The sequence below is a fragment of the Netta rufina genome (assembly GCF_964035555.1).
Source record: "Netta rufina genome assembly, chromosome: 29".
Classification (NCBI taxonomy): Eukaryota; Metazoa; Chordata; class Aves; order Anseriformes; family Anatidae; genus Netta; species Netta rufina.
Window position 1 is genome coordinate 2,868,681 of NC_140153.1, and position 12,150 is coordinate 2,880,830.

General features: G+C 55.9%; 1 protein-coding gene across 2 annotated transcripts in view; it reads left to right on the forward strand.

Moving 5' to 3' along the window:
• The window catches only part of OTUD7B (OTU deubiquitinase 7B), a 32,430-nt gene that overhangs the window by 1,772 nt on the left and 18,508 nt on the right, over window positions 1–12,150 (forward strand). For both annotated transcript variants that reach the window (XR_014619203.1, XM_084303275.1), the window contains exon 2: window positions 10,983–11,131. Coding sequence is in view for 1 of the 2 variants with exons in the window: in XM_084303275.1 (XP_084159401.1) it covers window positions 11,059–11,131 (73 nt within the window). In the remaining variant the exon portion in view is untranslated. The remainder of the gene's footprint in view (window positions 1–10,982; window positions 11,132–12,150) is intronic.

Sequence of the window (12,150 nt, forward strand, 5' to 3'; positions counted from 1 at the left end):
ACAAAGCGCGCGGCCGCCCAAATAACCGGCTGCGAGACAACCGGGCAGGGCCTTTACACGCCCAAAATACACGGGACGGAGGTGGAGGGGGGTGCAGCGTGGTGCTGGGCTGTTCAAATTCCCTCACCCGCAGCGATTTTGTGTCAAAATCTCCTCGCTTTCCTCTGGCGTCGCCCAGAGCTGGGGGGGGGATTAGCGCTCTGGAAATCCACGTGGCTTCGAAGCGCCGCGGTTGTGCTCAAACCGGAGCGAACCCTGCGGGTCCTCCTGCTCCTGCCGAGGGTTTGGAGCTGTGGCAAAGCTGTCGGCTGCTTTCTGGGCTGGTTTTTGGGTGCTGAGCTCCCTGGGCACCGTCGGGAGCTGTGGCCCTGCTCGGATGCCGCACGTCCCGCTCGGAGCACGGTTTGCAGCTTGGAGTCGCGGGGCCGAGCACAAATCAAGCTGCTGCCCTATAAGTGGCAGAGCAGGAGGAGTGAAAGCTTGAAAAACTTGGTGGCTGGGATCATTGACATCGGGTTGCTGCTGAAGTCGAATTTCTCCCTTTTAGGAGCCGGGGTTTGTTTTCTGCCTCGCCGTTCTCGGTGCCCCCTGGAGCAGCGGCGGCGCTCGGGGTGTGAAAACTTTTGTGTGCTGCTTTGGAGGAGGAAAAAAAAAAAAAGGCAACGAGACCAAAAAAATAAAAAAAAAAACGCCTTGTGGTGCTAATTGTAAGGCCAGGCTCGGAGTTAAGGGTTTCAGCTTAACAAAAGCTGACATTTCAAGTGGGTGCGAGGGAAGCAGTTGGCAGGGTGAGGCGCAGCGTCAAAGTTGGGACGGGAGCGCGGGCAGCCGGCTCCTCTCTGCCCCTCGCGAGTCGTCCCCACAGCACAGCGAGGAAAAAGCTCCTCGCTCGGGAGATGAGAGGGGTGTTGGTGATGGAAAATGCACTGGCGGAGCTGCTCTTTGGGGAAATTTGGTGTTTAAAACACACGAGCGCACGTTGTGGGTTTTTTATTGCCTGCTGCAGAAGCTGAGGGATCGCGGGGGGAGGCGGCGAGGAGCTGTGTGCCCAAATCCTTGCAAAAATTGGGCCGAAATCCTCCTAGAGCCTCAATTTTGTGTCCTGGTGCCAGGAGTTCGCCGTCCTCCTGGCTCTCGCCCCGCTCCCGCGAGCCCCGCCGATGTCTCCGCCGGCCTCTCCGGGTGAAATTTCCACCAAGGCTTCAGCGGAGGCTCGGAGGAGGGAGCAAAACATTTGGCTTTAGGATTTCTCCTGAAAAAGCCTCGGGGAAGAGGGGTTGCTGAAGAACAGCGCCCGGTGGGGCAGGGGGGCAGCGGGGCTGCTCCGCCTGCCTTTGAAGCCGGCTTTTCCCTGGCTTTGCGGCTCTGTTCCCGTGCTGCTGCGGGCACGGGTTTCAATCCGAGCTGGAGAATCGGCTGGAAGTCGAAATTAGCGCAGCTGAATTTAGAGCAAAGGCGAGCAGGTGGCTGCAGCCCGTGGAAATAGGACGGGGCGTGCTCTTCAGGGAAGCCGTGCGCGCGAAAACCGTCGCAGGGATCCTGGAGAAAGTTTACAAAAGGCGACCCTCCCCTCGCTGCTGCCTCTCCTGCGCCCTGGCCTTCTGGAGGGGCAGCGTTTTGGGAAAGCTGCTCCCCGTTGTGGAGGTCCCGTGGAGGTTTTTTTTGTTGCAAAAATCCCGTTTCGAAGCCTTTTGCACCCAGCACGAAGCGCCGTAGCCCCACGAGCTCAGCGCCCCGTCCTCAGCCCGCCCATCTCTTCTATTTAGGAACAAACATTTTTGTCTTAACTTTGCCTCGTGGGGTGGGTCCCTCTCATGCCCGTGACCCCACACCTGCCTTGGCACCGGGAATAATTAATTCTTTTGCTGCTGTCAGGGGCTCGGTGACAATCAGCCCCTTGGAGTTTCGCCTTGGTGGTGCCGTGCGGGCTGCAGGATCTCTTCTCGGAGCTGAGCGACCACGAGAAAAGTCGTAAAGGGGGCTCCTCGCACCGCATTCGGGCACCCCGCTGTGCGTGGGGTGACCCGAGTCGCAGCGGGGGCTCCTCAGGGACCTGGGGGCAGGAGGCAGCAGCGAGGAGCCTCCCTCGAGGCCCACGCGCTTCCCGTCCAGCTCATTTGGAGCGGAGCCACGCGAGGAGCTTATTTTGGAGGAGCTCTCCTGATAAGGCTTATTAAGTCAAGAGCAGGGCTCGGGCAGCGCGGCCGGGGGGCTGCTCGGGGCGCTGCATCTCTGGGTTGCATCGCGAAGCTTTCGTCGGGCGCGAGGCAGGGCCACGCGGGCAAGCTCTGCTTTGCAGGTAAGCGCCCTTCGGCGCTGCTTTTGGGGTCGTTTTTTTTGAATTTAGGAGCAACAAGCAACATCAGCTTCGCATCGAGGTCTGCTGCTCGCTTCGGCTGCTGGGACCTCGCGGGGGAGCCCTGCAGGGCAGGAGAGCAGCAGCTGGGGGATTCCTCCCGGGGCATCGTGGCAGCGAGCTGCTGCTGGGCTTCGGGTCCTGAGCCGGCAGCGATAGCTCTGCAGCACCTTCTGCAGCGTAGAGATCCAGAAAAAATCTGTTTCCTTGTGATTTTTTAGCTTTTACGGGACTTGAGCCAGCTTTGAAAACACCTCAGGTGCGCGGTGAGGGCTTTTTTTTGCTCGTGTGGTTGTTAAAAACCAAAAGAGCCGTGCGTTGGCTCTCAGCAAAGGTCCCCGAGTGCTCTGGAGGGCCCCGCTCCGAGGTTTGCTGCCTCCTCGTCCCAGAGTTAGGTGGAGGCATCCCGGCGGTGGCTGCCCAGCTTTCACTCTCTGTTTCTATGGGTGTGGTGACCGAGCAAGAAATCCTGTTTGAGGATCAAGCTCATTACGGCGCCGAGCCGCGTGTGACTCACGGCCGCTCGGCGTAATCTCTGCCTCGCTCCGCTGGGTCCCGGTGCGCGGCGAGGGGGCAGGAGCACGGCGAGACCTTGCTGCAAAGGAGCACGGAGCAGCCCAGAGGTAACGTGAGAAAATCTCGGTGCCGTCTGTAGGTGGGGAGCTAGCAGAGCGCGGAGTGTCCCGGTGCGAGGCTTCTACCCGTGCCTCGCAAATTAAAGCGATCAGTGATGTGAGCCTAGCCATGGATCGGGCAAATTCTGCTTCCCAAAGCCTTTGTTGTGGTCTTGTTCGCCCCCACGTAGCCCACGGCCTCGCTGTTCTTCGTTCTGCTCCTCGTTAGCTGACGTTCGGTGACTCAGAGGCTCCCTGCGACCCCGCGTGCTCGCCGTTGGCATCCCCAATCGTAAGGAAACAGCTTTCAGCACCCAGCCCGGGAAACGCGCCCGTCCAACCCCAATCCGGCTTAAAATCAAAATGCTGGCAGTGCAGAGGAGGAATTCAAATCTTTGGTGGCTAATACCTTTCAAGATGTTGACTTAAAAGCCGGAGTTTAAAAGTGAAAGGCAAAGCGAAGTGTCCTTTCACGCAGAAGGAAGCGTTTTGCTTGGGCTGAAGCCGTGGAGTTTCCTTACGTGGTTTTGGTTGCTGTGTCCTGCTGCCTTGGGTGAACGGGAAACGGACGCCCAAGCCCTGAAGGCAGACACCTTTTTCTTACTTTCGTTTTATTTTAGGACCCAGACATACGTGAGGCACCTCCGAGAGCCCTCTCCCGTGCTGGTGGTCGGGTTTGGACCTCGGGAGCTGGGGCTCGTGGGTTTGCCACCCTCCGACCCCTCCCTCAGCATCAGCCTGACGGGCAGCGTGGTGAGACCGGCTAAAAAATAAATACTGCTCCATTTCTGCTTCTATTCACCCCGCTTTTGTGCTGGGACTGACGATTTCATGCTGCTGGTCTCGGTAAGATTGGCCTTCAAGGAACAGGGCAGAGCTATTGCCCAGGCAAGTCGAGTTACGACGGCTCCTAAATGTCTGCAATTCGGGAGGTTTTTAGCAGCAGAGCTGTGTCCAGGTGTAAGTTTGTGTCCCCGTGCTTCCCTCCCTTCTGTGTTTGCACAGAGCTGATAAAGCGGCTGGCGGGTCCTGCCCGGGGTGGTTCGGTGCCAAGCAGAGCCCTGGGAACAGTTTCTGGAAGCGCTCAGTGCGTCACTGTGAGGTGCCGGGGAGATTTAATCCTCTCTGGAGGTTGCGGGGATGAAACCTCTGGTCTTGGCTGGGGGGAGAAGGTTTTCTCATGCAGGAATCATCTCTGGCATGAGCTAACGCTGGCGGCTCGTTCCCTTCCGAGGCTGGTAGAGGACCCATGCTTGTGAAGTATGACGGCGTGTTCAGACACGACAGCAAAACAGGGTGAAATATTTCCAGTAGCAATGAACTCAGTCATCCTTTCTGGACAGGACAATGAAAAAACAGTGAATCAGGCTGAAACCATTCGCTGGCAGTTCTGTGAAACGCCTCCGAGCCCGATGGGGGATCTCGGTGCGGCGGCCTGAAGTACCCACGCGTACCAGGAGGGGTGCTGGGTGGTTTGCTAACCTTTCCTCTTCTCTTTTCCTTCCTTTTGTTGATTTAAGCAACACCCTGCGGCTTTGGCATTTTAGAAACAGCTCATGTTTGGGGGGATAATTTGGTAATAGCCTTTTAGCTTTGTTTTGAGTCTGCGCTGCTGAAGCCCAGCGCAATAAGAATGGCATGAGCAAACAAGAGAGCACAATATAATGCCAATCTTTTAAAACAAGCCCAAACCCCATTGAAACTGAATTAATACACTTCCGAATACGGTCTTCAGAGATGCGAGCGACTAATTCTGCTGTTCCTAAACCCGGGCCTCTTTGGGAGCTTGCCTGCACAGAGGAACTTCGCACCGCAGCATTCGTGGCAGGCTCGGGGCAGAAGCTCAGCCTGCACCCGTCTGTCCAGATGAAGGACTCTTGGTCCTGGTGCCAGAGGCTGTGATTTCTGGAGATCCTCCTGGAGGATCCTGCTGGGAGCTCTCCTTTCCCCTGCTTTGGTTAGAAGTGGTCCCCGAGTGGAGGATGGTGACATTACGGGCACAGCGAGCGTCCGTGTAGGGTGGCAGCACGGGGCGCTCAGCGCCTCGCCAGCTCCTGCCTTATCTGCTCCCTGCGAGCAGTTATTGTGGCAGCACTGAACGCACACGCTTTGCCCTCATGTAAGCAGGTCGTAAAGGGCTTTTTATATGCTTTGGAAGCAGAAGTTGGGGAGGCTTGTGGCGGTGGCGGCTCTTCAGTCGTGCAGCTGGTGCTCGGTCACGTCAGGATCCGTCCCTGCGCGTGGTTAGGTTGTTATTTGTTAGATCAGATCCTTGGGCTCTTTTGCAGGTGAACATTTAAAATGCTGACTGGGATCCTTGCCTCTGACTGCAAGGTGAATGCTCTTAATGCTTTTTTGGGGGTTTTTCCCCAAGATTATTTCTGAAAAGTAGACGCTTCCTGGGCTCATGACCGTGCTGCGCGGTGCTGGCTGCTGCCTGCGCAACAAGCCTGAGAGTCCTTCCAGTGTCTCATAAGGGCGAGGCTTAATTAAGCTTTTTATAGCATTTTACAAGCATTAGCTAACGCAATATTGTGACATCCCTGTGGGGTAGGTGTTTTGCACTCGTCCTGATTAAGCTGTTTCTGTCTGCGGGGGCACTCGGAGAATTGCTGGAAAGGGGACGCCGCTGAAGCGAGGGGGCTGGCGATGGCCCTTCGGTGAGTCCAACGTCATGCCAGGCTGCTCTAAAAATGTGTGAATTCCCAGAGGTTTGGGTTTCCTAACGTTATTGCATGCCCACGTGCAGCATCCCGTGGCAGGTGATGTTGGGAAGAGGCTCTTGGAGATGTTCACAGCCTCAAAAAGGAGCCAGTTTTGGGACAGCGCTTCCTTCCCTCCAGGTTATGGCAGCCTCCAACATCACCTGTCCATTCAGGCCTGGCCTGTCACCTGTTTGGGGCAGAATCTGAATATTTTGGCTCTGCCTCAGGGGACGCCGTGCTGAAGATGAGGAGCCGCAGCCCGCAGACCTGCCGAAGGTGCTGCTGGTTGCCTGCTTGGGGGTTGGCTGGACAAAGCATTGAAAAGCTGCACTTTTCTGAAGAAAAAGGAGAATAGAAAGTTAGGTGAACGTGCGCCACGTGGGCTCCGTGTGAGCAGAGCTGAGCTTTTAGCTGATTCCTTATCTTTATGGCCCTCAGAGAGAGATTGTGGGGTATGAAAGGAGCACGGAGGTTACGGGTGCTGGTGTTTGGGCTGAGGGAGAGGAAAGGTCAGCTCGCCGAAACACCCGGTCTGGTTTTATCTGGCTAGCAAGACGGCAAATTGTGAGGAAAACTGCAACTCTGAGGCCTGAAAGATGCCAGTGTTCGCCTCGGACGTAGGCTTCTCCTCGTCGCGAGGGGCGAGCAGCGCGACGCCGCATAGTTCCGAGCTGGCGTCACGGCAGCAGAGGCGGTGAACTCCAGGAATTCCTAACAGCCCAGGACATTGTGGTTTCTACAATGAGGTGGGCAGGCTTTCACGAAAATATTGACACCGGTGTCAGTGGGCTGGGGCTCGGTTGTCGCGTCCTTCGTGGGAGCCCTCGCCCGAGCTGCGTGGCGCCGCTGAGGCGAGGAGGAGGTTGGCTGGCTCTTGGGCTTTTCGGGCCCTTCTGCCTTGGTGGTTTTGTTTTTTGTTTTTTTTGTTCCTTTTGGTTGGTTTTCAGTTTAGCTTTGTCGCGTTGCTTCTTGCTTTGGGTCTCCTTGTGTTCCCCCGGGGTCTGTCGCATTGCTTCGCCAACGTGCCAGAGGAGCAGGGCCGAAGGCCGCACGCGGCAGGGAAGGAGGGCGGCAGCCAGGCCGGTCGCCAACGTGGCCTTAAAATATTTGATAAGAGAAATTGGGATTAAAGCCTTCTGTAAAGTCAGTGCTTTTACAGCTTCTAGTGGGGGGCAGCTTCTTGTGGCAGGCTGTCGTGAGGTGAATAATCCCCGGTTCTGGTGTTTCATCAAAGCACTTTGAGGAGATGCGGACCGTGGAAGAGGAAAATGTGAAGGAAACGCAAGCAGCTTTGCTGCCTGCCAGACAGGAGCCTGCTTGTGTAGCTTTGAGAAGGGTGTTAGTGCAAAACAAAGAATGCTTTCTTATAAAATAACAAAAAAGCCTCTCAATAATAACCCTTCACAAGTTGACTTCTTGCGCGGGCCGCGGCTCGCTGGGCAGAGGCGGCGGGGCAGGCACGAGAGCAAAGCCCCCAAAACCCACATTCTGTGGTGACCAAACTGTGTTACGGTCAAATTATTCCCGTGGAAGTGAATTTCCACACTTTGAAGGCAGAGCTGACTGTGAGGGAAAGGGAATAAGGCACTGCACCCATCCCTCCACCACCCCTCCATCTCGCTGCTGCTGTTTGTGTGCTGGGACATGGCCCAGAGGCCAGCAGATTGCAGAAATGGGTAACTCCTATCCCCTGGGAGTCTGGAAATCCAGCTGGGTGTAGATTTTGCAGTGTTCCCCCCAAATACGCTGGCTGCTGGGCGAATACACTGGCTCCCGGTGCCCCGTTCCAGGCGGTTTTACCGACAGGGTGCCAACAACAATGTGCAATTGTGAGCTTTACAGCAGAGTGTTTATTCAAACAGAAATCTTCCTGAGGATTTCAGTTGCGAATGAGGCACTCTTCTTCCCCAGAGATCTATTCTGGGCCTCGATGCAAGTTTTTTGGGAAGGATGTGAAGCCTCGTTGATGCGAGGCCAGCCCTGTAGATGTAAATCCTTCCCGGGCAGAGCTGCCTCCGCATCCCAGCTCCCACACCGTGGTAGAGGTGGTGTCACCGATACCCCATCTGCAAAGAAATGGAGTTTTGTGAAGTTTTGAAGGCCTCAGCGAGGTGAGCGTGACGGCCACCCCGTTGCTATTCTTCCTTAGATAAATCGTTGCACGTAAATGTGTCTGCTGCTTCCCAGCACGCTGCCAAGATACCGCAGGTACATAGCCCATGGGGCTGCGTGTAATAGGCGATGGCTTTGGGCCCGGAAAGCTGTTTACAAAGCATTTACCCCAAGGTGCCTGCCTGCCTGGCACTTGTGCTTGCTTTATCCGAGCACCGATCCTGCGCCGTTCGGGCTGCAGCGCCGTGCCGGTGCCAAAAGCGGTGAGAAAGCCTCTTGCTTCTCGCCAAAAAGCGATTTGGAGGAGATGATAGGGCCTTATCACAACAGGGGGATGACTGGGAAGCGCTCCTGCCTGGTGTTTAAATGTGATGACTGTTTTGAAACTCCGAAGAGCGTGGTTGGATTTGGAGCCTCGCTGGTCCCGGGCTGCGCGAGCTCCCTGAACGCCAGGAGCTGGTTGTGCTCCACGCCGTCATTTTCCCCCCAAAACAAGACTTTTATTGGTTTGAAGGGCTCAGAGTTCCTTACTCTCAACTCTTTCTCGTGCCTGAAAATGCAATTAAGGAGAACACGTTGGCTTTCCACAGTCTTAAATTAGCGCCTTGCTGCTCTGCAGCCCCACGGTGAAATTAAACGAGAAAAACTTTGGAGGGTGCGAAATGGCTTGGAAATGCCTCGGAGTCACATAGGGGCTGGGGGCTGTCTGCTAGGAGGGAAATAGAAGGATTTTGGGGACAGTGGCTTGTCCCAAAGCACCCTTCGTGAGTCTCTCTGGGTATTGGGAGCTCCCCTTCCACTCGGCGTGGGCGAGGAGGGGACCTTCAAGGGACGGGTCTGACCCCGTCTTTGCCTTCGGTAGGGAAGCGTCTCCCAAATTCCTCCCTTCCCTCCCGTGGGTGGGCAGTGTGCAGGGAATCGTTCTAATTTAAGCCTCTGCAAATTAAGGCAATTTGGTTTTGGCTCTTCACCAGTGGAAAAGGGGAGGTTTGGACGCCCTCCTTGTGACGGGAGCGCCGTGGATAGCAGCGGGAGACAGGGCTTGGGACATTCAGCTGGTGCTTTGCACAACGCCTTAAACAGCCAAAGCTTCGGGTGTGCAGAGCACTGCTTCTGGTGGCATTTTTTTTTTTCCTGGAATAGCTTAAAATGTAAATATTTGGAAAATAGCGTTTCCTCGCTGAGCGCTGATTATGAGGTGTTTCTGGGATGGCTTAAAGAAATGGACTTTATAATAATGAAAAAAAAATAGATGATTTCCAACGTCATTTTGGGATTGTGTGCCAGGGGTGATCTGGTACCTGTGGGGTCGGGAGTGACGTCCGTGCGGTGGGGATGCTGTCCTGGACCTGCCTGGCTCCCTGAAGAAGATCAAAGCGTGAATATTCATGAGTTAATTTGCTTAATTCCTGCGTCCTGCAAGTAACGGTGGAACCGCCTGCCTCTCGGGCCCGTGGGCTCCTGCCGTTGCACCCCGGTGTCCGTAACGTGGCGAGGAAGCTGCCGGGGGATTACAGCCAGCGCTGGAAGCTGCCCTAATCGCATCGTAAACGCCTGCGTGCGCTCACACGCACGCATGTACGGGGGGATTTTGGCCTGCTTGACACCTGTGGGACTGACCCTGCCTGCTCCAGCTGTACCCAGAGCGATGCCAGCAACGCGTGGAGCTGCCTGGTGTGTAAAAAGCAGCATTTACTCCTAAAAAGGATCCCGTTCAGCAAGGAACGTGGGATTTGAGGATTGCCTTGGGATGACAACAGCCCCAAGATCGCTCCGGTGATAAACGACATCAAGGAGCTTTTCTGTGTAAGGAGTGTATGATTAGAGAGCGTGGATTTAACCAACAAAGCCAGGGAATTCCAGATTAAAGCTCGTGTTTCACTTGCTGGGCTTGGTTTGGGAGTCGGTGCCGTTAGGGACTTCGGCCCATCTTTAGGAATAATCCTCACAAGCGGTGGTTTTGAGGCGCCAGCAGAGAAAACGGGTTTGCTCGTCTGTGCAATGCTGAAATTCCCTCTGCTGCTCTCAGGATGGCAACGCCGCTGTCAACCAGCCTTACGTGGTTTTTCCCCTCTTACTCACGTGCCAGATTTCAGCTTAGGAGGAGTTTTTTCCAGCAGGTCATGCTCCTTGACAGTCGATTTCTCTTTTTTTCCACCATAACCCTTTAACTGCAGGATCCTGCCGAGCGTTAGCCCGGTCCTGGCCTCGGCCGAGCGTGCTGCTCTCCATCTGTGCCGCGAGGAATGCAGTAAATCAGGATCTGAACGCGAGGCACAGCACACACCTACGTGTGGCTTTCTGGATCTTAGGACCTGCTAAAAAGGAAGGTTTACAGCGTGCACCTTCGCGCTGGCTGGTTTTGTTCCCTTCCGGGAGGGAGACCGATTCTCGGAAGGATTTCTGGGGGGCTGCCTTTGGAAACCTTTCGGTGGAGACTTTGGGGGCAGCAGGGTCTTGCAGCCGGGGCTGCCCACTGACTCGCATTTCCCCCGTCGTGTCCTTGCTGCCTTTGCCGGGGGGATCTGAAGGGCTCTCGAAGCTGTTAAAGGCAAAGGAAGCTTTAGGAAACAGCCCTGCAGGTCCGCGGCACCGGGGCCGGTTAAAATCAAGCACGGGAGAAACCGAGACGTTTCCCCTTCCTGGAGAGCTGGGCTGGGGCGTTCCTGTTCCTCTGCAAGCAGAGGAGGTTGCCCTGTGTGCCTGAAAGGCTTCTGGGTTTTATTTTCTGTAGGCAACTTCTGCTAATTGCGGCGCTTCCTTGGCACCGTTGCAGGGCTGCCTGCGCCTGGAGGGGTCGGGCGGTGCGGGCAGGTGGGCAGAGGTGAAAACCTTTCTGCCCCCAAACAACCTCGTTTCTCCTCCCGGGTGTTCCTCTGTGATTTTATGAAGAGGGGCACCCCCGAGTCGCTTTGAAACGAGAATTATTCCTCCCCAAAGCTGCCGAGCCTTTGGTGTGCCTGCGTCTGCAGCATCTCTCCGGCTCTGCCCTACAGAGGGCGAAGCCCAGGGAGGCCAGCAGCAGTCCTACAGCACGGTTATTTGGGGTTATTTAGGGGGTGGGAGGCATTCCCCCTTCCTCTGGGGGCACCTGCCATCGGATAGTTCGCAGCCAGCTCCGAGGCTGCTTCCCCGGGTTAATTATTTTGTGCCCTGTAACGCGAGCCGCGTGCGGTGTTGCTCTCTCGTTCCTAGATTGAGGCCGAGGTGCTGATCCGGGCGCCGTCGACCCCAGCTGCCGGGAGGAATCCATGAGCACACGGCCTTGGATATGGACATCGTCCTGTCGGATTTTGTTCGCTCAACGGGGGCAGAGCCGGGACTGGCCAGAGACCTGCTGGAAGGTAAATAAAGCCGGGGATAAAAGCAGGGAGGAGGCTGCTGGGGGTGACGGGGCTCCGAAGAGGGGCAGGGAGGCTGCTGGAGGGACCCGCGGGGCTGGAAGTGTCGAAGCGGCGCCGTCAGCAGCGTGGTTGGTGAAATTCTGCCCTGGTTTCTCATTACGCATCCAGCAGCTAATGAATTTCACGTTTGGAAGGAGAACGTGTCAAAGAGAGCCACGAAATCCCTCTGCTCATCCTCTGTTCGCTGCCAGCAGCGGTCCAGAACAGTGGCAAAACCTGGGGCTTTCTCCTGTGCCTTCTGCAGGATTGAAAGCACAGCACTAGGTGAAGGCTGCCTGTACTTCCCGAGCTGCAGAGGAGTAATTATATAGGCAAAACCGTGCTTTTACTGGTAGATCTTGTTCTGCTTGTGAAGGTGGTTTGATTATGCCCGTATAAATTGCTGTTTTGGTGGTATCTCTCCCTCCGCACCGCGAGCGGCGTGCTGCCGAGCCGCTGACCTCTCCTGGCAGCGTCCCTTTGTAGCCCGACGGACGTGGAGCCACGTCCAGCACCCGTCACGGGATGCTCCCAACAAACATGAAGATGCTGAGGAATCGCAGACAAGGCTCAAAAATCCATCATCATCATCATCATCACCACCACCTGCGCTCAGTCCGTTCGCTTTTAAGCAGGCAAGGCAGCCCCCGGGAGGCTCCGCACCCCACGCTGGCAGCATTCCAGTGCTCTGCCTACCTGCAGAAGATTTGTGCTTGCCCTAAAACACAGCCTGATGTCAAATCTCTGTCCCCCAACCTGCACGAGATCGAGAACTTGCTCGTTAGTGGTCGTGTTGAGCGTAGAGGCTGGGGGTGATCCGTTTGGTCACTGGGAGCTGCGGGAAGGGGGAGAGGAGAGAGGCTGCCAGGCCCGAATTTTGGGACCGGGAGCTTCCTTGCAAGCGTTGCCTTTGGGTTCATGTTGACAAAAGGCTGGTGAATAAATATTGCTGTAATGCTGGAGGACGGAAACGTTGCATG